The 27,652-nt window shown below is 45.7% G+C and overlaps 5 protein-coding genes across 6 annotated transcripts; 3 read left to right on the top strand and 2 right to left on the bottom strand.

Annotated features, from left to right (window-relative positions):
* Positions 1–1,914: 1,914 nt before the first annotated feature.
* LOC131289433 (phosphatidylinositol 4-kinase type 2-alpha) lies at positions 1,915–12,103 on the bottom strand. 2 transcript variants are annotated; one of them, XM_058318689.1, is made up of 5 exons: positions 11,280–12,103; positions 4,000–4,118; positions 3,326–3,456; positions 2,387–3,265; positions 1,915–2,030 (listed from the first exon to the last, which is right to left on the bottom strand). In XM_058318689.1, the coding sequence occupies exons 1-5, from the start codon at positions 11,863–11,865 to the stop codon at positions 1,946–1,948; spliced, it is 1,800 nt and encodes a 599-aa protein (XP_058174672.1). In that variant the 5' UTR covers positions 11,866–12,103; the 3' UTR covers positions 1,915–1,945. The 2 variants fall into 2 exon arrangements, with proteins under 2 accessions (XP_058174672.1, XP_058174673.1); XM_058318690.1 differs by lacking the exon at positions 11,280–12,103 and adding an exon at positions 6,158–7,035.
* A 2,918-nt stretch (positions 12,104–15,021) lies between these two features.
* LOC131287849 (uncharacterized) lies at positions 15,022–16,541 on the top strand. The gene is made up of 3 exons (XM_058316934.1): positions 15,022–15,153; positions 15,239–16,039; positions 16,110–16,541. The coding sequence occupies exons 1-3, from the start codon at positions 15,022–15,024 to the stop codon at positions 16,539–16,541; spliced, it is 1,365 nt and encodes a 454-aa protein (XP_058172917.1).
* Positions 16,542–17,101: 560 nt separating this feature from the next.
* Positions 17,102–17,944, top strand: LOC131289906 (dnaJ homolog subfamily C member 30, mitochondrial). Its single transcript, XM_058319247.1, has one exon. It carries the CDS (start codon positions 17,116–17,118, stop codon positions 17,833–17,835), a length of 720 nt encoding a protein of 239 aa, XP_058175230.1. The 5' UTR covers positions 17,102–17,115; the 3' UTR covers positions 17,836–17,944.
* LOC131289905 (probable 18S rRNA (guanine-N(7))-methyltransferase) lies at positions 17,673–19,032 on the bottom strand. The gene is made up of 3 exons (XM_058319246.1): positions 18,925–19,032; positions 18,448–18,864; positions 17,673–18,362 (listed from the first exon to the last, which is right to left on the bottom strand). The coding sequence occupies exons 1-3, from the start codon at positions 18,961–18,963 to the stop codon at positions 17,982–17,984; spliced, it is 837 nt and encodes a 278-aa protein (XP_058175229.1). The 5' UTR covers positions 18,964–19,032; the 3' UTR covers positions 17,673–17,981.
* Positions 19,033–19,641: 609 nt separating this feature from the next.
* On the top strand, positions 19,642–23,053 carry LOC131286196 (protein unc-45 homolog B). The gene is made up of 2 exons (XM_058315119.1): positions 19,642–21,206; positions 21,288–23,053. Exons 1-2 carry the CDS (start codon positions 19,866–19,868, stop codon positions 22,797–22,799), a joined length of 2,853 nt encoding a protein of 950 aa, XP_058171102.1. The 5' UTR covers positions 19,642–19,865; the 3' UTR covers positions 22,800–23,053.
* The last annotated feature ends 4,599 nt before the right edge of the window (positions 23,054–27,652 follow it).

Raw genomic sequence — 27,652 nt, 5'->3', positions numbered from 1 at the left:
CGTTGGCAACGGGATGGGAAGGAAGGATGGTTTAATGGAACAACAAGAATTCGGAAACACACATCAAAGGAAAGGATACCAAACATAATTGTTGAAATGCAACCGAAACCAAGGGGGCCATCGGTGAGGTGGTAGAAAACTTTGGAAATTAGGTCGCACCCGTAGGCCCAAGGATGAGCCTGGGTTATCTGCAAAGGGGTTGCCCTCGTGCACGGTGGTTTTAATTTCTTCGTTGCGTGTGGCTCGGAAGTTATACTGAAGATAAACAACTCAGTCGCAGGAACGGTACACCGCTTTCGCTAGTTTTCTCATCTTTTCCAAACCACAGGATTTCCCACTGATCAACAACAGGTTTAGGGTTTTAGGCATTTTTTCAATTATATTTTACAAATAAGGATACAGAGTAAAGGAAGGAAATATTAACGGAAAAGGGGTTTCAGCTTAAAGATCAACACAGTGAAGTGAGAAACGGAAACGTCTTCGTGCGAAAGCGAGAATGAAAAGAAGGACTCTCCTTTTGCTATCATTGCTACGAGATGTCGTGGCGGTGTTTTAGTTCTGCGCTCCCCGCCATGGCCCCGTCGTGTTGTTACGCCCGGTGTGATTTTTCTTACGTTATACCATTTGCATAATGCTAACCACTTCCGCCGCGTCCTGATTGCCTGCCTGCCCGACCGACTACACACAGAACAATAAAAATAAAAGTGCGCCACTCCTTTCGTTCCTATTTTGCTATCTACGCCGTATTGTTACGAGAAATTCGTTTTTAGGCACACGTGGCGCATTCAGTGGCACTCCGGTTGCAGAAAACGATCGAACCTAGGCCTGCAGAGACATTCCAACATTACGCGACCCCAACCACGAGGACTGACGTAATAGTTTTAACAGACTTTAACAGATAGTTGCGACAAAAAAACAATAGATGGTGGTGGTGTTGGGATAGTAATAGTGGTTGTAGGTTGTAGGTAGATTAGTAGTAATAGTAGTTGCAGTAGAGTGAGGGAGTAGTTGCAGTAACACGAGGTCGTGCGCATTTCTTAATTTTCATAATCGATTACACTTGCGTTTAATATAGGGACTAGTGGATATAACTTGATTATGCAGTTACCTGGTACTGATAATTTTACGTTGTTCGTTTCACTTTTAGCACTTAGGTTTACTTACAGAAAAAAAAAACAAAGAAAGGACATCCTATTTTTTACAATCGGTACACGGTTCCTTCGATCTGCTCGATGCTCTGACGCACGGATGATTCAGATCAGAGGCAAAACAAAAGAGTGGATTCGGTTTGTTTTGCTGTACCGACTCGGAACAGCCTATAAACCCACACTAAATTAAAATTGACCACGCCATAGTCTTTCCCTTTGCCGTTGCCTGAGACAATAAATGGGGTATTTTTTTAAATAAATCACCTATTCGACTGCTTCCAATACCCGTGCCTGGGTTTGCATCCTGATGCGTATAAGATTTCACTTTTCACCTAACTTTCCCTCAACCTCACGCGACTACGGATTATGGTCTGTTGTGTCTCTCTTGAATCCAGTTCGTTTTTGTTTTTAGTTTTAAATATGCCTATATTATAATATATATGTACCGCGCGTTGCACTTATTGTGGGTATTAGTTTCCAATTACCTACATCTATCACACCACGGGCACGGGTTTACCTTTTCCGTCGTCCCCTTCATGGGTGATAGAGTTTCATAGCTAGCCCTACCACAGTGTACCGTCTTCATCTTTTCTTACTACGAATAATTTCTTTTTGTTTCGAGCCAACCACGCTTTACTCTAGACTCACATGATACGCCACACAGGCTAGAGTTTTTACTGCCGACAATACCCCCGATCGTTTCTGTTCCTTTCCGGAGGAGGATGTGATGACGATGTGATTTGATTTTCCCTCGTTTGTCGTTCTTTTTTTTTTTTATTTTGTGTGCTCATAAAAACCTAACACCACGAAAAGAACGGACTCTTGTTTTGGAAGCGCTGCTGGAATGAGAAAAACCTCGACGATCCAGGGTTTACCTTCGACCTGGAAGGAATCGGTAAGCAAAAGGGTTTAGAGTTGTGAGTTTTATTCATTTATTTGAAACCTTAGCTACAGGAAAGCAAACTTGAAAACGTACCTAAGTGTAACAGTGCGATTAGTAGAGAAAGAAAGGAAATACAAAAGAAAGTAAAGTTTGGAAAGACCCCAAAAACCATATCGTGTAGGGAACGTTCTATTACAAAGCATAATACTAACTATAAAAACAGCGAATTAATAAAAAGGAATGAAGAACAAGCGGTCGTAATAAACAGTTCTGTTTTCTTCTGCAAGCTTCTAGGTTGTTAGTAACAGATAAACACACTCATGCAAACTTCGTTGTGCTGTAGCTCCGGACTCACCTCTCGACGATGACGGCTGGCATCTGGACCAGCTGTACCGGGCTCTTCCCGTCCTTTAAAGCTTGCGTCAGATTGAGCATCTGGCCGCGCATCACAGACATCTGCCGCTCGAACAGGCCGCGATCGAAACCCTTGTCCTGCTTGAACAGCTCGTACAGCTCGTTGCACAGTTCCTCGCAAAAGTTCGGATCGGACAGCGACGGCAGCACCAGATCCTTGATATCCTGGCTGAACGGTTGCTTGGCCTGCGGGAGCCACGCCCAGTGGTACGGATAGGCCCGCCACGAGTCAGGATGCTTGAACGGGAACGCCAGCCCGTTATCGATCGCGGCAATCTTTATTTCGGGCAGCTGCACCAGATTCCAGTCCGTGTGCTCCATCATCTCCAGTCGACTGCTGCTGCGTGGAATGTAACCGCCGCCGTTGATGCCGTTCGGCACGGACCCGTTGGCACCGGTCGGGCTCGTGGGCGTCGTCGGCAGGATCGATGGCTGATCGTACTTGATCAGCCAGTTGTCGTTGCCCCGGTCCGTGTTGCGGATGATGTAGTCCAGCACGACCAGCCGCTCGAACTGGATCTGAAACTTTTGCGCAAGCCGCGTCGGCAGCGGGTCCTGCTCGAATCGGCGCAGCCAGAAGTCGGCATCCTTGTAGCCTTCGACGAACAGCTGGAACGAGCCCGTCTTCGGTGGCAGCGACATTCGGTTGAACCGGGCCGCCGGAATGCGCTCCTTGATCGTCTTCTTGATACGCGCCTTCTGCCGGTCGATGCGCGGGTAGTTGAACGTTTCCGACACCAGCCGGACGACGCGCGTCTTCGGCACGATGTTAAGGTTTAGTTTTTGGTCCACTAGACTAGCTCCGGCTTCCGAGAGATACCTGTAATGGGAGTCGCGCGATAAGCGATTCGATTCGATTCGACAAAACCCGGACACATACCCCTGGTTCGGTATCAGGCAGGCGCGACCAAAACAGCACGGACAGCACAGCTTGTGCATCCATTTGGTCCACTTTGGGTTCAGCCGCCCGTACGGTTCCTCATCTTTGGGTTTAAAGACGGCCACGACTTTCTGCAAAGATATAAAACGAACAGCACAACGACATCTCAGTTAATTTTATCGACTTCTAAAGAGGTTCCCGATTGCCTTTCCCAAGGTTCGCAAGACTGATGATGTACGATTCATACCAAAACTTCCAGTGACATTCTCAACGGACTGGAAATTCCCCGTGCATTCGACTCATTAGGCTCGAGCACGACGTTGATTAGTTGCAAAGCGTTCACGAAACGATGTTCCTCCGCCCTGTTGTCCTTAGGACCATCCTCCGGCAGGACACCGATTAAAGCATCGAAGAACAGACGTGTTCGTGTCCACTTGCAATTCGGAGCTGCCCAGGCCAAGCCCATGCCAGCTCACGTCAAACATCGCTCAAACCGAATGAACCGAATGGGAATCGCCTGAGGGTTTTCTCTCCTCTGCTGTCCGCTCACTCTTGCAGGATTGCGTATCGCCAATAGGGCTTGCGGACGATGGTTCCCGTTGAAAAATGAGCGTTCGAAATGGATTTGATAGCTTTCCCTCCCCCACCGGTCTCCCCCTTCGCAGTACACTTACGTCGGCGGGATTCTTGACAAAGTACGAGCCGCTGCTACCCTGGTAGATGCGCTCCGGGTAAATGCCGGCATCGATCGCTATCTCGGCCGAGTAGACCAAGTCGCTGAAGTGGGGATCATCTGAAAAAATAGGACAGAAATGTTAGGCAAATGATTATATGCGATGTATTTATGCGGCTCGAATTACATTTGAAGTGTTTTAAAGACTACAACTACAGGCACAGGGCAGTTTTATCACACTTGTTGAATGGCAATTTGCGGACTAAGTGAAAATGTTTTCCAGCCTAAAACCTGTCCCAAAGAAAGTCAACGGGTTTATCAGGCAGAATTTATACTACCAATGCATATCAAAACGGTGCACCATTAGTTTCTTTCGCGAGCCCTTGCGCCAGTTGCTCTAAAACCGAACCGAATTAGGTTATCGCAAGAAAGGGGTACACACTCCGTTTTGCCGTCTTTTTTGGGCCAACCACGGAGCAGTGGGTGGAGTTGTAATTTTAATTATAGTTTCCCTTCGCTTTGTCACTCCCTACCGGGTATTCCTCTCGGTTCCATGACATGGCCTGGAGTGGAACGTGCAGCTCCGGTACACGAGGAAAAACATGTACCGGATAAATCCGATTAAAGTTCTGCCACATACACCTACGGTTCTTGCACATTCGGTTTTTTTTGTTGTTTTCTTTCGATACGAATTTCCATTCGCCCGCATGTTGTGCATTTCTGCGTTTTAAATTGTTTTTTTCCTCCATTCTTGAACGTTGCCATGAGTTTCTCATATCCATTGGCAAACGTCCAACAAATTAAAGCCTCTTTTTTGGGGGTTCATGAGGGCGGACATTTTCCGACCCGGCGGGACCAGTAATGAAACGGGTTTCGGAACCTCGAGTGCACTTTATTGTGCACCGCCGGTGATGGGTCGTAGCCGGTCTCGATTGCGCAGAGAGTGTCGTGCCAAAAATAGTGCCACTTGCAAAATTGTTGTTGTTGTTGTCCGAGCTTTTCGTCCAAGCTGCGACGTTGGCCTTCACAACGAGAAGCAGCAAAAAATAAATAAAAATACCACCCGTGCGAAGAAGCTGGGGCGGGGATAATCTAATTCTTTTTATTTTCGGACAATCATTTTGTCTTTGGAAAGGCAAGGAAGTGAACGGGATTTAACCGAAAACTTGCAAATACTAAAATAGGTAAACCCAAACCCACTCACAATGGAGCAGGCTCAAGGCCAAGCCGGGTGCTACTAACACTCGGCAAACGACGGTTTCTGGGACACTCCGTCTTTGGGTTGTACTTTTTCATTATGGCTAAGAATAATTCACGATGGCCAATATCGTCATACTCAGGATTAGAATAGACGGGAAAAAAGAAATGATTTTTGAAGCATACATTTTTCATGAGCGAGACACCGATTGGACCCGAACATTGTATCGAATAATGTTTAAGGATCGATTCTTTTCGTCAAGAAAGTGGGTATGTAAAGGGTTCAATTCAAAAAGTTGTGCCTCATTATTATTTGTTCAATCGTAAATTCATAAAAAAAAATAAAAAGAAAATCAATAAAAGCAGCAAGATTTGCTAGCATATTGCCTCACACAAGCAAGGAGCAAATTAAAATTAAACGAAACCCGTTTCGTCTTGAACGAAGAAAGTTATACATGTTCACTTAGCTATCGATTTCCCTCCAGCTGGCGCTGGTGGTTGCTATTCTGCGGTTTGTTTTGACCACACCGGGTTGTAGAGGATCAACTTAGCAAATGTATATTCTTAGCCGAGGACAACCTGCCTGATGGTCGTTTACGAATGTTGACCACGAAAGGACGGAATCAAGCCGTCACTGTTTCGCCAAATAGCACGTTGTCTTGCGTTGTCCTGACGGCGTGTATATCTGTCCACTAGGTTTTCTATCTCCCTCTGTCTCACCGCATGCTTTAGTGCATGGCATCCTTTTAAACACAGCTGAGCGGAGTATGTTATGTGTAGCTCCGTACGTGTTGGTTTCACGTGCCGGGGACGGGAAACCGATGTGTACCACGTGACCCGCAACTCCCGAAGGCGGCAGCAAATATCTGCACGAAATAAGGCGGGCCATTTTCCACACCGCCAATGCCACGTCACCGAAGCGGGGGAGTGCGAGTACTTGGAGGAACCATATCCTACGTTACCTGGAATATCGTTGTACGGATAGTAGTCGTCTTCGGCAATGAGAAACTCCCCGTTAATACATTCCACACGGGTATCTGCCCTGCTGCCTCTGTTGATGCTGTTTTCGAGACCTGCCGAGCCCTCGGTCAGGCTAACGATAGCCGTGTGGAGCTGGTAACTATGCCCCGCGGTCTGCTTCTTCCCCAGCGAGCTGGCGTCCCGGATATCCGCCGGCGCGATATGGGCCCGGGATGATTCGCCCGAGCGAAGGCTGTACGTGGCCACATCGGATTCCGATGGAGGTCCCAGCAGGTAGGTGGGATTTATCACGCAGTTACCACCATCCGCCAGCGGGGAGGAGGAGGATTGCTCGTCGTCCCCACCGGTGGTGGATTGAGGCACACCGACGACGTTACTGTCGTCCAGGATGAAAATGTTCGCATTTTCCACAAGCATTGTTTCCCCGAACACCCGTGGCACTTTAAGGTGACCTTAAAGATACTTCCGGTAGCTTCGTGCCGTGGAGTAACTTAATTATTAACAGCAAAACTGCTTCTTCTTCTTGCTTTCCCTGGGCGAGGACGCACCACGCACGGCGTTGACCTGCCACCGGTGGACATACTAAACTGCACGGAAAAACGATGGCACGGGTGTAGCTACGAAGCGTTTTCCTTTTGTGTTTCGGTCGGTGGAAACCTGGTGTCAGTGGACCGACACATCATCATGGGAGCCGATACCACTAATTACCGCGAGATACTGGCACTGCACTTTTAATTGACGCCTTTAACTAGGGCATTTGGTTGGTTGGTTGAAAACAGAGAAAAATCTAATGCACACGTTTCCACCAGTCGCCATTTGTTTTCTGCTGGTTCACAAACACACAAGAAATATTGCGCCCGCAGAAATCCCGGTCTGCGGTCCCGATAGGAGGTTATACTTTCCGATTTACGCGCTGCTCATTTTCTTGGCCTTTAAAAAGATTTTCCACCCGCTCGGGTGGACCAGATGACACTGTCTGGTGAGCAATGGCTACGGCGTTAGTTGCGTTTCACGACGAGTCCGTTCTCCTTTGTCTTGGTGACACGCGGATCGCGGAACCACATCCACATGAACCCGCGTAGTCCGAAATCATTCGCAGCGTGCTATGATACGTCCGTATGACGATAAACGACGGCTATGTGTTAGACGGAAAATTAGATACAGAACGAGCAGCAGCAGCAGTTGAAGGTAGCGCGGACCCGAAAAGTGCTGCCACTCGAAAGTGAAAACTTCGACTGGCGGCTGGCGCCACACATCGGTACACCGAAAGCACCCGAAAGCTCGACGCGGCCCTACGTGGCCCCAAGAGCGAGACGGTTCGCTGAAAGAACATACCAACGAAGCCCTTTGCAAGGGTGCTTCATATCTACACCCACACTGCCGAACGAACGGTGTTCAATCGCAGCAGCCACAACAAATACCGGCTGTCGATGGTGGTTGCGAGGATAAAAGATTGAACACGTACCACAGCTATTTCTATGGGACGAAATGTGAACAATGATTGAATCAGCAAGGATTCGTAAGGATGATGAAACACCTCAATGAAGTCCATGAAGAACTATCCCGCCATGAGATTTTAACAAAATCTAAGTAACTCGATGTATCGTCATCTCTATACCCTGCTGGCAGCGGTAACTCAAAATTCCGTGTCACGTCTACGTCTCTCCCGTCTCCACCCGTTTCCACCCCTCATTGGCCCACACTTTTCAAACGATGTGCAACATCGTCAACGGTCAATTGCTACAATCAGCAGGCCATCCTACTCCCACCTTCGACCCCGAATTTTCGTACTCGCTCTTTTGGGACTTAGTCAATTTTTCAAACCGTTTTCATTTTTGCAAAACTTAAATAAATAACGTCGATTTGATTAATGATCAACAAATTTGTCAAATTCCAAACGTATTTGTACTTTTGTACGTAACTATACAGAATAAAAAAGTTTAAAAGCATGTCCATAATGCACTTCAAATGATTTCAGCACATTTTACAACAGAAATAAACATAGAAAAGAAATTATGCGTTCGATTCCATCATTTTCAATATGATTTACGTCCATGTATTTGAAAATAACAATGAAAATCAAATTCACACTTCGACCAGATTTTCAATCACTCAATGCCAAGCGAAACCGCCTACATTATTGTGGGATTTGGTTGTCCTGTGGACAAAGTTTATTGCGGGTGGATAAATTATTTTTATCACCGATTTTTCATGCAATTGTTGAATAGGCGAAACCTCAACCCCGTACAAAAAAATATTATCAAATTTAAAAAAATTTAGGACAGATAAACTTTCGTCACACGCGATTTTTGTTCAACGATCACACTTATTTTTGGCCACCATAGTCTCAAACCCACGCTCACAGTCAAGCTGTCAAGGGAGCGTTCAGTGATGGCAGCCGCCGGGACCGGCTTGGAGTGCGTCGAGCGCAGTGAAAATAAAGTGGGTAAATTAGTGGTGTTTTCTGTGTTTTTTAGTGATCTTTATGGATAAGAGTGAAGAAATTGTGTGTGGGCTTGCTTTGCTGCTCATATTCAGCCCGAAAACGACATATTTAATCGATAGATAGTGTTGTTTACATCGCTACTCTTCCGCACGGAGAGGTACTGCTGCTGCTGGCGTCCGATCCGTTCTCGCAGAATTCATCGATAAAAAACAAAAAAAGATGAGTATTCCATCATTGATTGTGTATAAACATCAATAGTAATTTCCTATCTATTTTCATTTCTAGAGCATCTTTCGTCGGAAGCTTGTTTTGGATTCCGCTGCTCGGATGCGAATCCGAAGATATCCTCTAGTGTACAAGTGTTGTGTGTAGTGCAGTGATATGTAGTGAAATTTATGACTAAGAATAGTCTTAAGCGGTGTAGGTAATTAAAAATAAACCGAAATAAATATATATTTTGATAAAAATATTACGGAACTGGCGGACTTATGTTTGCATGATGACCATCACTATACAGGGTACTCGGGGGCCGCCATTTCTGATCCATGCGCATGCGCAAAATCGCCCACGAGGGTAACTCAGACCCGCGCAATTAGCTGTTACATTGCGCGCCAATTGCGCGCTAATTGCGCGGGGTATACAACATTTTTATGTCACGCGTGACATTTTCTGCCTCCGGGGTAAAACAAAATCTGTCACGAACCCCCACCCACTGTTTTATCAAAGGAAAGCTTCGCGAGCTTCCGGAAATCGCTCGGAGCTTTTCAATATCCGTGATGTTCATAGTACAACGGGGAATAGTAGAAGGGCGCAAGCTTGTAAGAGGTGCGAACGACGGGTGCAACCCTCTGGAAAACTACTGTCGTGGAAGGAAACGTGGTCGGTGCATTTCGCAAAAGTGAGTAGGAACCAGTCTACCGTGCCTGTCATTTACGATGCGTGGCAGAAGGTCAGCAGTTGAAAGTGTATCTTTTTACAGTGGCGGGTGTAATTTGCATATTGTTCCAATTGATTGGTTTCCCTCTATACGATGTTTTTAGCAAAGGATGAGAAATGTTTAAGTTTCTTTATAGGATTCTTTGATTTTGAACCGGCTCTATTATAATTTGAAGTAGAGAAGAATTAAAGGAAGCTTTCATGGAGATCGAAGACTGTGATGCAAAATAATAATTTATAGGTAGGGATTTCACATGATTCATTCAATAATTATGTTATCGAACCCAAACACGATAAGAACAGTGGACATAGATGAACCAGTTTTCATAATTCACACTTGACCACGGTCTGAAAATGAATAACAGATTAGGTCCACCACGGAAAGTAATGTGGCAAAGGGTACATGGACTTTCAAATCCATCCGGCTCAAGACGGCCACCGCCAAGCAAGCCAATTGTGGTCGTAAACGCTCTTAAATTTAAAAAAAAAATCAAAGGAAAACTAACGCAGTGTCATTGGGCGCTTCAACGAGTAGACACACGATACTACTTCGATGGGAAAATGCACAAAATGACGATCAAAACATTGCTGCGTGCTTCACGGTCAAGGTTAAGTGCACATCGTGAAGGTTGGTCATGGTAGAAACACATGTGCAAGGGAAACACAAATCATGGTTACAGCTCGATGGGTGGATTGATGGTTTTCTGTTTGTGTAGTTCACAGAAAACTTTAGTGATAAAGTAACACGGTATGTGAATTCACAATTAGTATGTTTCGAGTACGAGACAATATGTTTAGTTTAAGTTACGATTAAAATTGCTACTAAAACTCTGATGTGAGAAACAAGTTGACATTCAATTTAAGTGTAAAAAATTAAAGTAAGTTTTCTTGCTTAATCCTGTACAAATCTGAATAATTTATAATAAAACAGTGCAACTTAGAGCTGTAAAACCATCGTAAAATGGCAGCAAAACTAAAAAGGATCAACATAATAACGAGATTTGTTACTATCTCCTCATTCCATTTGATAACATACAATGTGGCCTAATGAACCCTTCTTGCAGCCCAAGCGGATGTCGTTCCAATTAAGGTTCCTTTTTTTTCTTTTAGTATTTGGAAAAGAAAAAAATCCTTGCACAGCTTGCCATCACAATGAACTACGAGACAGCTTCGTCCATCGCAACTGTAGTTCCAGGGAAGGCGATAAGCTTACAGACAGCATTGGCAATGCTTGGGTCACAAATCCCTGGTGGGTACGGTTTTTACTCAACCCCAACGGCGATGAGGACCGACGGCAGTTGTAAGTATTCCTTTGGTGACGTCTTTCGTTGCATGACGAAAGAAAGATCGAATTCACCAGTAAGACCAGTGAAACCTAAGGGTGTTACTCGCTGATGGGTTTGCTGCTGTGGAAGCTGATTGCATCGAAATACGCATTTCGTTCCAACCCGGCCCAACGAGATAAGCCTCATGTCGCCTCAGCCTAGATGCGGTGGACAGTGGTTCCGCGAGGCGATCAATGTATGCACAATGTTTCCCGAGGCGGGATCGCTATCGAGACTGTTAAAGCCTCTCTTTCTAGAGGGTTTCTTCTGACCCGGTTCGCGTAACTTGTACTAGATGTTGCAACGTTCAGGCTCGTTGTTTACCGCATTGAAGCAAGTGTAAATAATGCGCACCTCAAGTCGGGTGAGTCACCCGGAGTTCGCGTGAATACTTACCGGGAAATTGATTGTACGTAATCTCATGATCGCGCGACCCCAAAAGGGGCTGCGATTCGCGATCGATACCGGAATCCAGCGTGATGCCTTCGAAGCCAACGTCCGGCAGCACGAGTGACGTCCCGTCCCCGATGTCCACGGTGGCGGTGGTAGTGACGGCGCTGGACGCGGTGGTGGCCACGGTCGAGGTTGACGGCGCGCCCAACAGCAGCGACGCGCTGTGGCTGTTCTTCACGCTCTGGTTATCTTCGCCCGCCACGGAATTGAACAGCGGCACGGAAGATAGTGGTGGCAGTAGGCCGTTGCTGTTTACGATCGCATCTTTCAGGATCCGTTGGTCTCCATTCGATGCAGCGGTCACTGTCGACTTGAATGACGGTGTCTTTTCGTAGGGCGATTCGTTCGCCTGTTGACGCAACACCACTCTTTCGTGAATGGTCGCTAACGTCGATATGCTTTCGAAGCTGGCCGGTTCCGGGTGACCGTTCGGTATCGGTCTAAAGTAGCCGTTCACTGGTGCTGCCGGGTCACCGTGGCTGCTTGTGTCTCCGAAGTCCAGATCCACAAGCGGTCCTTCCGAGGTCATTTGATAGTCGCTATTCTATACTACCCGACGGATGACACCATCGAATAATCACTGCACCGCACTAAATGAAGATGATAGTCAAACGTACTGCCGCGGAATGACAAAATCTACCTATTTGCTAGAGATTGCACGATTTTTTGTGTGTGCCCTGCAGCATCAAAAGACGGAACTTGCTCGACCAGAACCGTCGTGAAACCTTTCCCGCGAAGCGATAGCCTTTCGGTCCGAACGAATGCAGACGTCCTTCACTCCGGGTGTCGAATTCGTAATCGAACGTCTTTAGTTTGTCATCGACTGATTTACTTGACGCAAATTTCTCGTCATTATCATCGCCGTCGTAGGGCTACGATAGACACGCAATTTCCACCAACAAAGCGAGTACCAGGAAAGGGGGTGTATGATAAACACTTCCGTCGCTCGCGCGAACGTACGTTTTTCGATCGATATTTTGCACAACTCGATGGGAATGCGCTGCGGAATACGGGAAATGTGAATTGCTACGACACCACGATTTATGGACCCTGAAATTGGTCCGAAAAGAAAGATTCAATCGCCCCAGCTGGTACTACTTTGCGTTTTGTGATTTTTTGCTGCGAGATGAAAGAATAGTGTTGGCAGAATCGGGACTCGGAAGATTCGAAGATTCGATCCCTAGACGGATTCTAAAGATTCGAATCCCATCTGACAGAATCTAAAGATTTGATTCGATTAGGATTCGAATCAGATTTTATTGGTTTGGGACTCGATTTGATTCGATTCTGACTTGATCGTAAACTGTTTGAATCGACTCACAATGATTTGAGTCGAATTAGTCACATAACGAGTCAACCTAGAGACAACCCAAGGAGAACCTTGCTGCACTTTCCTACCAAAGGTATACATGCCTACCAAAAAGAACCTTGCCAAGTGTATTTTTGGTAGGCATGGACTCCTCATAACCTACCAATATTTTTTTTTTGGGAGGCACCACAGTGGAAAGAGGTAATGGCTGTCAAACCTTTGTTTGTTTACTGTTTACTGTTTACTGTGCAAGTCTGGCCAACTAGCAAGCATTCGACCGTGTTTTTACCAACGTATTCGTTGTTTCATTAGTTGTTACTCGGGGTCCACACTACAGCGCGACGTCGCCTGACAGGAGCTGAACTCCATATAAAAAAAACCTTGCGCGATGTCGCGCGAATCGTGCTAGGTTTTTTTTTGCATGGTTTTTTTTTGCACGAGTATCTCGGGGTCCACACTACAGCGCGACGTCCCGTCACAAAACGCGACGTCGCCTGACAGGCGGCTGAACTCCATACAAAAAAAAATGTCGCTAAAATCGCGCTAGTGTAGAAACAGCGAAAAACGCGACGTCGCGCTAGCTCTTGTGAAATGTCAATTCGAAACGAAAACAAACCGACAGCTGGACAAAACGTAAACAAACCGAATCACAAACGCGAACAAAACGAGCAATATTCTTCACGAAACTTCGGATTTTTCATTGAACTACTTATTATTAGGCTTCACAAATGTAATTCAGTTTTCAAACTCCGTTTTGATTGATATTTTTACCAAAGTTTTTTCGGGTGCCGAAACGTAAACAAACTGTTCTTCAACAAGTAGGAGATGATGTGGAAATATATACTTCCTAAGGCGGGCCAAATTTCGTCGTTGTTGGTTTAAGTTCGTTTTCTCAGTGAATTTCAAATGTGGAAGCGCCAAACTCACTCAGGGTGCATAAAATACGTAGCGAAACAAATATCATGCATTACTACCTCAAAATTCAATAAAAAATTTTAGCCGAGTTGGCGCCCCAATGTGATGCATATTTCCACATACTCTCCTACCTCTGTCGCGCTTAGCTTGCGCGATTGTTCTGCCGAAACTGGGCTACTTTTGAAACGGGACGTCGCGCTGCAGTGTGGACCCCGAGTATGGAGTTCAGCTCCTGTCAGGCGACGTCGCGCTGTAGTGTGGACTCCGAAAAACAAGAGACTAAAAATAAACACAAATTGAATTGGTAGCCGGAATGCATTGTGCACATGTTTTGCAACATCGTGGCGACAATGAAATATGATTAAAAAAGACAAATAGTTCAGCAAAGCGGTGGAGTACAAGATACACATGTTTTCCGATGGCATTGCGTCAATGAAAAATGATTACAGAAGACAAATTGTGCGAATTTCAATGAGCTGGAATACCATTGGGTGAGGATAATAAAAACCAACAATTGCCGACGTCTCGGGAGATCCGTGACTTCAATTGTTCTAAGTGAATCGAAACGATTCTGAGATGCTGCATGTGCCAAATCTCCCTAGATGGTAAATCAAGATATTCTTTAGCTGTTAAAAATGTGTTTGTACCTGTCATGAAGGTGAAGCTGGAAGTCTTGTTATTTCAATGTCACAATTATTAAATTTCTTCAATTATGTTTCTTAATGTTTCCCTTTTCTTTGATCGTGTCTATGAAGAATCATGTGGGCTACTCTGTAAGTTGTTTATCCCTAATGTGATATATCTTATGACCAGCATATGCATCAATTTAATAAACGACTTCACTCGGCACCGTCCAATTGAACCGATCAAAAAGGGTCGCTGCGGAACAACACAAAGTCCAAGCATGATCCAATCCACATGTTTCGGTCAGCCGCAACGTGTCAAACGATAATCACGTTGATGATGGTGTCCACGAGCAAGGGTCAAACAATGCGGAAGATGATTCAAATGCAGCCCACCAGGCTCGGTGTCTGGGTACACAGCCGATTGCACAGTCTTAGGCCATCGTTGTGCACTATAGTAGTACCGGTTCAGTGCAGGCTACGACGGGCCAGTGAGCCACACTAATGCCCCTCGAAGAAAGTCGTGTTCCATGCGGCTTCTTGTAACGGTTTTAGTTTTCGAACGGAGGCCGATGACAGAACCGTGTGACGTACCGCTGGCCGCTGAAGGACGAGTGATACAGCAGGACACCCCATTATCGATCGATATTCCTGCTGATTTTTCCACCATTCGAACCGGTCTCGGTGGCTACGGACGAACGATTTGTTAGAATTGGTGTGAATTCACAAACTTCCTTGGTTTGAAGAGCTCGTGCTAATTTAGTTGTTTGGTTCTTCAAGTGGGTCGAGTGTTCTTTTGTGCCAAAACACGTGCCAACGGTTGGAAACCTGAAAGAACATGGGAGTGAATGCAGGCGACTCACGAAAGGATTCCATTACATCATCCACTTCCACTTCGCACCTGGATTTGGAGCTACTGCAACGCTTGTTCGTTAAGTTTGAGCCTGATTTAGTGATAGACTCTTATGAGGTATGTGATTGTTCATAGGTGGCTTTAGTTTTTTTTAATTCAAAGAATGTACGGGCTTTATGTTATTTGATGGTTTCTCTTGCAGGAAGCGCAGGGTTCAGGCCGCGGTGACAACTACACAGCTGCTCTGTTCCGCCTGGCACTAAAAGGACACACGCAACCGGAGGGAAGCTCCAAGAAGCTCAAATGGGAGAAGAGTGTCATCTGTAAGCGTTTGCCGGATTGCAAGATAAAACGGGAGGCGTTTAAAAGTGAAGCTCTGTTTCGTAATGAGGTCGTATTCTACAACAGCATTATGCCGGAATACATCGACTATCAGCGTCGTCAGGTGAAGGAGGCATCGAAATGCCGTGGCACAAAACATGTCAACGAAGAGGACGAAAGCGATGAACAGCAGAGTGAAAGTATATTCGATGCTGTTCCGCAATGCTATCTGGCCCAGGATGATCTGCTCGTACTGGAAGATTTGCGAGTGCGATCGTTCACTATGCCGGATCGGCAGGCCGGACTAGGTCCGACGCAGCTAGAAGCTGTGCTTATCGAACTGGCCAAGTTTCATGCGGTCAGTCTTGCGTACAAACAGCAGCATCCGGTGGAGTTTCAGAAGCTTGTAAACAGCCTGTCGGAGGGCATTTTCTCTCAAGCAAATACCGATTGGTACCGGAAGTACTATGACGTATTGACGCGTAATGCCATTCAAATGGTGCGTCAAACCGTACCAGAGAAGAAGGAACACCTGGCGAAATTGGAAGCGTTTCTAGAAAATTGTTTCGCAAACTTGGTGGAGCTGGTTAGCCGTGATAGTGAACTTTCGGTTATTTGCCATGGGGACTGCTGGACAAACAATGTGCTCTTCCGCTATGTAGATGATGGAAGCATTGGTGAAGTATGTATTCGCCTTTTGGTGATATTGTAACGTGTTAAATTTCCCTTATATCTCTGTTTTCACATTTCAGACGTGTTTGGTGGACTTTCAGCTCATTCGTTACGGGTCGCTTGCACTTGATTTGGCCTATCTTATCTACTGCTGCACGGATAGCTCCTTGCGCAAGGAATCTCTTCAGCAATGGCTGCAAACCTACCACCGGCAACTGGTACGCTCGCTTAAACTTCTACTTCTGGGTGCTTTTGAGGATCTTTTCGGTTCGGAAAAGCGTCTCTGGGAGCTAATCAACGAGGAGTTTAAGATTTGTGCTCGTTTTGGACTTGGCACAGCTATGGATATGCTTCCCATCAGCACCTGTTCTTCGGAGGAAGCACCGGATCTGTATGCGAGTGGGTCGGAAACGGCTACCTCTCCGCCCGAGCTGAACGTGCCCCCGAACGAGATGTGTCGGAGAAAGATGACCGAGCTCGTGCTGGAGCTGGTCGACGGAGGCATGCTTTAAGCGAGATTTAAACTGAATGTCATACCAAATATTCCTTCTGTAGGAGGGAAACTAGGGTTCCATCGTTGCACGTGCAGCTTAATCTGAGGCAGTATTTAACAGGGTAGATCTTTATAGATGTTACCAAGATGAAAGTAGTAGTAATCGATATAACCTGAAAAATATTTATCTTTCTCCATGACAATAAAACTATGAATCGTTTCTGTCTATCAGAACATATGATAATTTTTCATACCACGTGTAGAGACTTTGTTTTCAATTTAGCCAATGTGTTTTGAGGATGTTGACATATACAAGTGACTTTACTATACTCGCATGAGTTTATAATACAATCTTTACGCTTTTTACACGTTTTACTAAGTAAGGATGCGAATAATGCACGTGGGTAAATTAATTTATTTCTTTCCTATTGTTTGAATTTTCGAAGATCGAAGAATTATGACAAACGTCAAAATCCATCCGGCATGCTGTCAAATTATATAAACATTTGTTTGCCGTGACATAACATTTAGAAATTGTTTTGAAATGGTTCGGAACTTGCCGCAGGAGTGGTAGCCCTTCGATAGTTTGGTAAATGAATAGAAAATGGATAACTCGTGTTGACTCAGTCTATAAAATGTTACCACCTCGGCACCCGTTCAACTGGTGGCTCACACGGGCGGTTCTGTTCGGAAGTGGTGAAAGCCAGAAACGATGGATCAGCTGTTCGTTAGCGTTGCTCCGTAGTCACTACGACTCGCTTGGCGTGACCCCGAATGCCACCCAGAACGACATTAAACAAGCGTACTACAAACTGTCGAAGCTGTACCATCCGGATAAAAATAAAGGCAGTGATTCGGCTGCGGAAAAGTTCCGAGACATTACCGCTGCCTACGAGGTGCTGGGAAACTATCGCCTACGGAAGCTGTACGACAAAGGCATTTTGCATACCGCCGGTCGGCATTATGCCAGCGAGGCTCCAAGTGCAGCCTCCGAACAGCCGGAAGACGACGCCCAGACACGATTCTACAAAAAGCGTATGAATAGAACTCATGCGCCAACGGCGTCAGGTAGGACGCCGATTTACGATTTTGACGAATGGTCTCGAAACCATTACGGGAGCAGATTTGAGCAAAAAATGAAGGCGGAAGAACGGTTCAAACGAAAGGCGGAAAGGGAGGAGATATTTCAGACGCGCCTGCAGCACGAATACATCATATTTCCGTTGTTGTTTTTCTGTATACTTTATTGTGTGATCGCTTTCCAAGAGGCAAGCTATGATACTCCACAACCGGTAACTAAGAAGGAGCCATGAGTTGGCCGTTCGTTAGTAAAGTGCATAAGTGAAGATGTGTTATTTATGTGTACATATTTTGATGAAGTAATAACAATATACCGCTGGTGTGCAACGCCAATAATAAACAACCACCTTGTTACAGTTTGATTATCCTTGTTATTTTTTCAGAATCTTCCACTACGCTTCCGGGCTGTGTAGCGAGAATCTTTACGAGTGTCCTCGCCTTGCTTCCTACGCTGTTCTTTTTTCGCTAAGACCCACTCGCGCGATTTTTTCAGTGGTTTACCACGGGCATTCTTAGCGTATGCCGCCTGCTTACGGTTGTACGGGACCTGGCTTTCTGTTTCACCGGTTCCCAGCGCTGCGGGCAGTTTTGCAATGCCACCAGTAGTTAGTACGAGGAAGTATTTTTTAGCCTTGCTAGAGTTGGGATAATCGACGACGAGTCCACCAAAGAATCCAGCCTTGGTCGCTTGAGAAGTAATCAGCTCGAGTTGTGCTGAATTCTCCGGATAAAACTGAAAGACGGCTCTTGCATTACGGGTCTGAAATAACAAGAACAAAAAATATAAGGAATGAGTTTTAAGAAAAACTATCATATCAAGCGCCATTTAGCACCAGTTAACTTACCAGGCACGACAACAAGGTGGTGAAAAACTTATGCAAACGTTGTTGGGGTATGTGGCTTTTCTTATCGGCATTGCACAACCACTGCAGGGCCGAAATAGACACCGCACCGTCGAATGTGCCAGCTTTGAAGGGCATTCCCTGTCCCATGTCACCGAGAATGAGATCACCTTCCACTTCCCGCTGCGTTGCGACTTCCAACATGAACTTCGATATGTCCACGCCAATCCACTGATGGCCCTGCTCCTCCAAAACACTGCCGGACAGTCCGGAGCCGCATCCAATATCGCAAATGAGCCTCGGGCCATCATCGTCCGGGTCGAGGGCCAGTAGCTCGATCGCACGCTCGCACATTTGTACCTGGATCTCTATGATTCGCGTGTTGTTGGTGTACTTTTGGGCTTCATCGTCGTTGTAGAACTGAAATAAAAGTTTATTGTAAATGTTTTTCCGAAGGGGTTTGATCTTGGTGTCACTTACAATCTCCGGAGGAGCCTTGTGCTCTGGTCGGCCAGCCATAATTACTTTTTATCTAGTTCTGGATGATTTCCTAATTCTTTTGTTTACAACGCAAAATGTGGTGCGATGAAGTGTCTGGTATGACAAATTGTCAATCGAATTCCTGGTAAATAAATATCAGAAAGGTAGCTTTTCCGAACACCAGGGAGCGCTACTCTTTGAAACAAAAATGACAATTCACAGATGTTTTGCGTTTGCTAAAGAAGTTAAAAATTTATCATATTTTATCACTTTTCACAAGTTCCACTGGAATATTTTTCCGATTTTTTTTTTCACTTTAATATAAGATAAGAAATAATGTTGTCTGGACAGTCTTTAAAATTCGCTCCTGTTATCAAATGTCAATCGAATCTACCTTGTTGACACAAGTTTGTTGTTATTAATCATCTGAGGAATTTGTGTGTTTTCCGCCGGTACAAAACATCTGTTTCTCAATACGAATTTGTATGGCTTTCCCTGGCTATACTAGTTAGATTAATAAAATTGTAATCTGTGTTAGAAAGAACGCTTAAAGGTTTTTCAAATCGGGTTGAGATTTACTAGATTTATACGACATTTAAAGTGTAAATAGGTTAGAACGTTGCGGGGGGCTGAAGGGTCGAATGGGTGCGGTGGTCGTTGGTTTAAAAATAGATAATTTTCAATTTTCCTCTCCTCAGCACGACGGTACCAGCGACATTAGAGGGAATTCTTTCGACGGATTGCACGAATGCACGTTGTTTCGTGGCTGCGAGAAAGTTGGAGAACAATCTAGAACGGGCACAGGAATTTTATAAAAGGCAACCCGGTGTGAACTTGCACGAGATTATTTGAAAGGACAGTGATCGAACAAGAAGTGTCTAAAGAGAGTTCTAGTTACGTTACTGAATTTGTTAGCTGTGTGAAAGAAATAGTTACCGAATATGGTTGCAACGGAGGGAACTGTTCCGGCAGACGTCGATGAAGCGACGGCCTTCAAAGAACGTGGCAATGCCGAGTTCAAGGAGGACTGCTGGGAGGCAGCGATCAAGTGGTACACGAAAGCGATCGCCGTCGGCGAGAAGCACAAGGATTTGCCGGTATTCTACAAGAACCGTGCCGCCGCCTATCTGAAGCAGGAGAAGTACGAAAATGCCCACAAGGATTGTACGGTGTCGTTGGAGCACTGCCCGAACGATCCGAAAGCACTGTTCCGTCGCTTCCAAGCACTGGAAGCGTTGGAGCGCTTTGAGGAGGCGTACAAGGATCTACGCACGATCCACACGCACGATCCCAATAATAAAACGATCAAACCACACCTCGAACGGCTCCATTCGATCGTGCAGGAACGGGCAAGACAGCGAGCGCAGACGTCGAACAAGGTGACACAGATGTTCGAGATTGCCTTCGACATCGGTGCAGCTAAGGATAAGCGGGAGCAAGCGATGGGTAATATCGTTGTGTTGTCGCGAGAGCAGGCCGGGGTGGAGGTGATGATGAAGGAAGGATTGATAACGCGCATCGGGAAGTTGTTGAAGGTGGAGAAAAATAACGAAATTATCACTAACGCCATCCGGGCCGTAGACGGAGTGTGTGTCAAAAGTCCCGAGCGCACGAAGCAGGTAATCAACGAACTGGGCATCCCGTGGTTCCTGCAGATGCTGGACTGTAACGTGGAAGAGCGGGTGGCGGCATCGCAGCACTGCATGCAGACAGTGCTCAACTCCATCTCCGGTATGGAGAACAAAGAAGACTCGAAACCGATTGATGCGTTGGTGAAAGAAAACAATCATATCATCGAAACGCTCTTGACGTGTCTGCTCTACTCCGTGACCGATCGGACAATCACGGGTATGGCTCGAGACTCCATCATGGAGTTGCTGATTCGTAACGTTCACTGGAAGACACTGAACTGGGCGGAACGGTTGGTCGAACTGAAGGGTCTGCTGCGCCTGATGGATGTATGTTCGGAGCTGGAGGAGTACAAGTACGAGAGTGCGATGAATATTACACCCTCCTCGCGCACGATCGCCGCCGTTTGTCTGTCGCGTATCTACGAAAACATGTACTACGATGCGGCACGTGAACGGTTCACTGAGCAGATTGCAGAGTTCGTGAAAGACAAACTGTTGACACCCGATCATGAATCGAAGGTGCGCGTCACGGTGGCAATCACTTCGCTACTGTTGGGACCGCTGGATGCTGGTAATACCATCATTTCTCGGGAGGGTGTCCTGCAGATGATTCTCGTCATGGCGCAGTCGGATAACTTACTTGAACAGAAGGTAATTCATGCGTTTTTTTATTGGTGCAAATCGATCGAGAAATAATAGTTTTTAATTGTCTTTTTTATTTTCGTTATAAAGGTTGCCTGTGAATGTCTGATTGCGGCCGCTTCCAAGAAGGACAAGGCAAAAGGTCTCGTGCAAACCGGTGCAGAAATTTTGAAAAAACTATACACTTCGAAGAACGAGGAAATTCGCGTCCGCGCACTGGTCGGTCTGTGCAAGATTGGCAGTTCCGGTGGACTGGACGCCTCAATCCGCCCGTTTGCTGACGGATCGACCAAGAAGCTGGCCGAAGCTTGCCGCCGATTTTTGGTGAAACCGGGAAAGGATAAGGACATCCGCAAGTTTGCCGCCGAAGGTCTCGCCTACCTTACGCTCGATGCGGAAGTGAAAGAGAAACTGGTTGAAGATCGTCCGGCCATCCAGGGATTGATCGAGCTGGCAAAAACTGGTGACCAGTCGGCACTGTACGGTGTCGTGACTACGTTGGTCAATCTAGTGAACGCGTACGACAAGCAGGAAATGGTACCGGAGCTGGTCGAGCTGGCCAAGTTCGCCAAACATCACATCCCGGAAGAGCACGAGCTGGACGATCCGGACTTTGTGAGTGCGCGAATCATCGTGCTGGCGAACGAGGGCGTAACGTCTGGTTTGGTGGCGTTGTGCAAAACGGAAAGCGACAACTCGAAGGAAATGATTGCGCGCGTCTTCAATGCGCTCTGTAGCGAGCAGGAGGTACGTGGCAAGGTGGTGCAACAGGGTGGCGTAAAGGTACTGCTTCCGCTGTCACTTAATTGCACAGCGAATGGCAAGCGGCATGCAACTCAGGCTCTGTCGCGCATCGGTATAACCATCAATCCGGAGGTGGCCTTTCCGGGACAGCGTAATCTGGAGGTGATTCGGCCGTTTATGAATCAGCTGCATCCTGATTACACGTCGCTGGAAAACTTCGAGGCGTTGATGGCGCTGTGTAATTTGGCCGCGATGAACGAGTCGACCCGGCAGCGCATCCTTAAGGAGCAAGGTATGAACAGAATCGAAGAGTACATGACCGAGGAGCATCCGATGCTTCGTAGGGCCGCCACACAGGTCCTGTGCAACATGGTGCAGTCGCCGGACGTTATCGAACGGCTGGAGAAACCGAACGATCGTGTCAAGCTGTTAGCGCTACTTTGCGAAGAGGAGGACGAAGATACGGCGCTGGCGGCATCCGGTGCACTCGCCTACGTGACGGCCGTTTCGGAGCGCTGTTGTGAGAAGATGTTCGAAGCCTCGTCGTGGTTGGAAATTTTCCACACCCTCTTAGCGAACCCGAGCCCCGGCGTGCAACATCGGGGCATGGTGATCATACGGAACATCATCAAGACGAGCCAGACGCTAGCGTCTCGGTTGTTCGATACCGACATTCTGCAGATGCTGTACGGTGTCACGCAGCTGAATGACGAGCGACGCGCACCTGCTATTGAGTTAGCACGGGAATGTTTGAAGCTGGCCGAAGAGTATCGCCTGATTCAGGAAAACGCTGATGCCGATCTAGCACCGGATGTTTTCAAGCAGCAGGAGGCAACGATGGAGGAGATCGACAACTGAACACAAGAAGGGGGCGCGGTTGAAGAAACTAAAGTGCATTACAATCGATTTTTGATTACATATTTATATCACACTGATTCAAACGTTCTATTTTCCGTACCAAATGGGAGGGAAATACACGCAGCGTATACTCTCGTTACGAGAGTGGATCGTACTTATTAAAATGGTTAGGAGAGAGGTTGAGTTTAAATAAGTTTTTCGAGTGTCAAGACCCTTCAGATTTTTCGATTGACAATATAACATTTTAAAATAAAGTTTTCCAAATAAGCATATATGTATTTTATTATCATTTACTTTACTTTTACATTGTATGAAGATAAAGAATTAAATTATGTTTTTTCGACGAATAATTTTAAATCAAGAATTTTCTCACCGCATGGAAGATTTTCTTTTCACGATACTCACTTACAGTGAATTTCCGTTGAGGGGGAAATTGAGGAAATGTTAAAATCTCACTATGCCACACATTTCTCATCGTACCAATGAATTTTCTCATCGTTGGTGGGGAAAAATCTCCCCTGCACATCATTGCACCGCAAAACTCACCAGTGAGTTTGTAGGAGAAATTCACTAGAAAGTTAACTTTTCTTCTCTCGTCTCGTATCGTTCGGAGAACGAAGAGCCGCACTTGAAGTTCGGCACGGTAGAAGCTTCCTCGTTGCATTGGAAAAGCTTCTGAAAACGGCATCGCAGAGCGGTTCCGTAGCAAGCGTTGCAATGTTCCGATCGGGCACAACGTTACTTCGGATCGTCGCGCCGACGGTCCTTTGGGACTGGGGCAAGGTAAATTATGTTGACGGTCGTTATCGTCCCGTTGTCGAACGTCCAGCGTGCTTCCACCTGCGAAACGAGGCAAGAGTTGACTTTCAAAGGCACCAAACGATTAGTTTACGATAGTATTGGAGGTATGATTTGTGTAAAGCACATGCGACCACGCACCGGAGCCTTCGTTTTCCACCCGCTTTGCTTTAATGAAGCTAATAGATTGTTGATGTATGAAAGTACTCTAAGGAAAATTCGATCAATGTTGCTCACGTGTTTGGTGAAAATTTGGCTCCGCAAGCTTAACCCTTTCGCTTACAAATCGGTATCCATTTTCCATTGTTTCTATCATTCGGTGCCGGTTTTTTTGTCGAAGTTTTGTTCACCCCAACGGAACCTCCGCTCACGTTTGCCACGCGAAAAACAAACAAAACCGGTCGCGTGCTGTCAACCCATCTCCAATGGAAAATCGCTTGACAGTTATTTTTCGTCCGGCTTGCTTTCTTGCGTTTTGGGAAAAATCTTTTTTTCCGTTCACTCCAAAGCTACGGGCATGTTTCGGTAGGCGGCACTTAGCTTATTTTTGGCAGCGATTTCTTCACTGCTTCTGCTTTGTGCACCAACTTTTTCCACCGGCTACAATGGCCTTTTGTAACGAAAACCATCCAAGCAAAAAAGAAAAAGCCTACCATCCATTGCGAAATATATCTCCCCCTCGGGGAGATGTTTCCGTTCCACCCAATTACCTTTTGAACCATGTTTGTGAATAAAAATAATTAGCCGGTAAATGTTGATGCACGTGTTTCTCTTTTTCCATACAGGTCGTTTTTATTTTGTATCAGGGTAAATAACACTCTATCCTGGTATTGTGTTCGCATATTTCTCAAATAAAATTTATCACTTAGCAAATTAATAATAAGTAACGTTGGTCTTTTTTACGTCTGAACAACGCATTGTTGGTATTTGTTCGTGCGTTAATCGTTTTCCATTCCTCTTTAATATCAACCGCTATTTGTTCGTGTGCTTGGGCTTGAAATTATGAGATTAAAGTAATTACTTCCACTTGCATTTGCGATAATGTAATTGATCATATCATTTCATATTGTCATAGGGTAGATTCAATTGTATGGTATTATTCATTCTGTCGCATGTGCTGCTTGAGAATTACATTCTATCTTTGAGTGCACTTGGACATTCTTCTATCAAGCATTCGTCTGCTATATTTTCGTCGCATGAAACAAAAAGAACAATTTTGCGACAGCAGCGAAAACCCTTATCACTTACACGAAACTAACATTTTTCCCTCCAACGATGGTAAAAGAAGGAAACAAAATAAGAAAACTTTTGTCATTAATCTCATTTTGTGATGGGTCAAAAAATTGTAGCGTCTAACCGGGCATACTCTAGCGTGGGTGGGCGCCCGAGAGAAAATTCACAACTCAACCGAAACGAAAATGGGTGGTGTATTCTTTTCCTTCGGGCCGGTAAAGAGTAGGCCGACCTTTCGGAATTTGGAGTGGCATAAATGACCACCTCCCAGTTGCCATCGGAGTGGTCTTGCGATCGTCGAGATGGTGTAGATTACGTTATGATTTCATTTTGTGCCCACGGAGCGACCCACCGCGCGTTGAAGTTTCTCTAATCGGCGGAAGGATTTTTGGGCAGATAAAATAAATTATCCCACCACGTTGGGACGTTCGGCATCGTGCTTGCCTCTACGATTCCGGCATTATCCCGCAGTCGGCCCCTCAGGTTTTTGGGTGGCCGATGCTTTTATGTATCGTGAAACAAAGCGAAAGAGAAAAGGGCTGGGCTGGCGTCAGGCAGTTGACACTCGCCGGCAGTTTCCGGCGAAAGGTCTATGATTTTGCTTTATCGCTGGATAAGCCGCTCCGAAAGCTAGATTTATGGTGGCTAATGCCAATTATCCGACTTACGAAAAGTCTCGCCCGAACTCGCGCTACACGATAAACAACAGCGCTCGACATCTGTTCGTTGCGAGTGTTTCTTGCCCCGGCACGAGAGCGTTTTCGTTTTTCTTGTTTTCCCCAACAATTTCAAACCCCGTAGGCGATCCATTTTATTCTGGCTCATGTCGTTTATGTTGGTTTCAATAAACCAAAGAATTTTGTATTGCGACAAATGTCAGATTCAGTGGGCAAGTGAAACGATTGACTTTTTATTCGTTTTTGAAATTTAATTTATTACAGTTAATAATGGGTCACAGCCAACATAAATTACAATCAGAAGGGATTCTTCAATTTCGAATAAATATTCTGTGCAGGTTCATCGTTACATACGTGAGTGAGTTAAACGCTTGAAATGATTAAAAATTGAATTTTCTTCGAATGCGGTGATCAATTGAACGTTGTTTCGAATATTGTTATTAAATTCCACTTCCGCTTGATTATCTTCCATTTGTAAATACACGCAGAACACATGCGCTCAAAACAACAAACCATTTCCTATCTCTCCATGGCCTGTGGCAATTTTCACCCACGAATGTCAATATTGAAGCCAAACCGCGGCAAGATCGAACCGGGTGAAGGTAATGAAAAAACAAAGTTAAATAAAATAAAATAAAACGGGGTGGAAAACTTGAATCCAAAGTACCGTTCCCAAGGGACCGATTTTTACGTGGCATTAGAAACGCTGACCAAAATCAATAACCTTTTAGCACTACGGGATTTGGGCGCTGATGGGTTACCATTACATTCTTCCCCGTCGCAGCAGTCCCCTTAAGTCACAAAGTTGGTTTGCAATTTAGTTCGGAACGGGTTAGATGTTTTCCTTCTTTCTCCTCTCCATTCTGCACCTGAAGATGACGGTCGGTACCAGCCGGAGAATCTTCGCCAACCCAGTCATTCGAGAATGCTGATTAACTAACTACGGCCCCATAAAGGGTTTGAATGCGGTGCAAATTTGCACTTCTGTCCGTTATTCAAGTCCTTTTTTTGCTTCTTATTTTGGTCAGTCTCTAATCGGACGCTGAACGGTTTTTCGATTCCTCTCCATTGCCCTTCGGTAGCGTTGGTTTTGTGCAAATCGTTTCATTACGTAAAGTGCTCGAGGAAAGCGGTTTTGCTAACGCACGCAAGTCGTTGTTGGAACAATTGGTCGATTAAAATTTCGATAGCACAGTATATCGGTAATCGCAAAGGAGACTCGATAAATTTAAGGAATTTTTTGCCATGGGAATTTAATTTTCCTTCGATAAACATTCAAAATGGTTCGGGATACAACCCAAATTAAAACCAAAATAAATCATACCAATTTAAGAACCGATGAAATTATTCTTGTAAATGTTGTTGTTTTGCACTGGACAGTTTTTTCTGATCCGATTCCAAACACTGACACTTTATTCGTTACTTTTCACATCGGGAAACGTTCAACACACGCGTTAGGAATTTTAGATATGCATAATACTGCTATAAGATATGCATAAGTGCGGACCCTTCATTAAGCAACTTTGGCAATGGAGAAGCTGCGAGAAGCAGCTGGAATTAAATGAAAAAAGTATCAAAGTGTGAAATAATTGAAAACGTGATCAAATTGGAAAATTAACAAATCGAGAAGATTTATAATTAAACATTTCCCCGCCCTTACCGGTGGCGCATACACACCTCGAATGGCCTTATTGGGGACTGAGAAGGTGGTTTCCCACTAGGCTTTTCATGTCCAAAGAAGCTCCGTAAAGGCATCGTGATGATGCAACAACACTGCTGTCCTCGGGTCAGTTTGCCCATGAACTGGAGCGTGGAAAATGGGGCGTCGGGGAATGTAGTGCAAATAAAGGGAGAAAAAAAAACAAGGGAACCCCGACCCAAACTAGAAACAGCTTTAGCTGCCAGGCGTGGGAAAAATGCATGGCACGAAGGCAAAAATGCTTCGCTAGTCGGAACTGGACCGGTGGACCGAAATCTGTTGTCACGTTGGCAGTCGTGCCTGGCGTGTGCGAGTGTCCGAGTCGGTGTCACACATTCCACACCCAGCCGCCGGGGATAGTCAAACAAAAAACAATCCTCCCTGTCCGGCAGGCAGCATGTGACGGAGACGGTGGCAACATAATGCTGGCACTGGTTTTTTCGCTC

This window comes from Anopheles ziemanni, chromosome 3 (assembly GCF_943734765.1).
Source record: "Anopheles ziemanni chromosome 3, idAnoZiCoDA_A2_x.2, whole genome shotgun sequence".
Classification (NCBI taxonomy): Eukaryota; Metazoa; Arthropoda; class Insecta; order Diptera; family Culicidae; genus Anopheles; species Anopheles ziemanni.
Note: the sequence above shows the minus strand (reverse complement) of the source record. Positions and strands in the feature narration are given on the sequence as shown.

Bases quoted from the DNA above. Each gene is read 5' to 3' on its own strand.
- LOC131289433 (XM_058318689.1), bottom strand. From the start codon at position 11,865: ATGACCTCGGAAGGACCGCTTGTGGATCTGGACTTCGGAGACACAAGC. The intron at 4,119-11,279 runs GTAAGTATTCAC...CTATTTTTTCAG, and splicing joins TACGTACAATCAATTTCCCG to ATGATCCCCACTTCAGCGAC. The intron at 2,031-2,386 runs GTGAGTCCGGAG...GATTCCTTCCAG, and splicing joins CCAGCCGTCATCGTCGAGAG to GTCGAAGGTAAACCCTGGAT.
- LOC131287849 (XM_058316934.1), top strand. From the start codon at position 15,022: ATGGGAGTGAATGCAGGCGACTCACGAAAGGATTCCATTACATCATCC. The intron at 15,154-15,238 runs GTATGTGATTGT...TTTCTCTTGCAG, and splicing joins TAGTGATAGACTCTTATGAG to GAAGCGCAGGGTTCAGGCCG. The intron at 16,040-16,109 runs GTATGTATTCGC...TTCACATTTCAG, and splicing joins ATGATGGAAGCATTGGTGAA to ACGTGTTTGGTGGACTTTCA.
- LOC131289906 (XM_058319247.1), top strand. From the start codon at position 17,116: ATGAATAGAAAATGGATAACTCGTGTTGACTCAGTCTATAAAATGTTA.
- LOC131289905 (XM_058319246.1), bottom strand. From the start codon at position 18,963: ATGGCTGGCCGACCAGAGCACAAGGCTCCTCCGGAGATT. The intron at 18,865-18,924 runs GTAAGTGACACC...CTTTTATTTCAG, and splicing joins ACAAGGCTCCTCCGGAGATT to TTCTACAACGACGATGAAGC. The intron at 18,363-18,447 runs GTAAGTTAACTG...TTGTTATTTCAG, and splicing joins CCACCTTGTTGTCGTGCCTG to ACCCGTAATGCAAGAGCCGT.
- LOC131286196 (XM_058315119.1), top strand. From the start codon at position 19,866: ATGGTTGCAACGGAGGGAACTGTTCCGGCAGACGTCGATGAAGCGACG. The intron at 21,207-21,287 runs GTAATTCATGCG...TTCGTTATAAAG, and splicing joins ATAACTTACTTGAACAGAAG to GTTGCCTGTGAATGTCTGAT.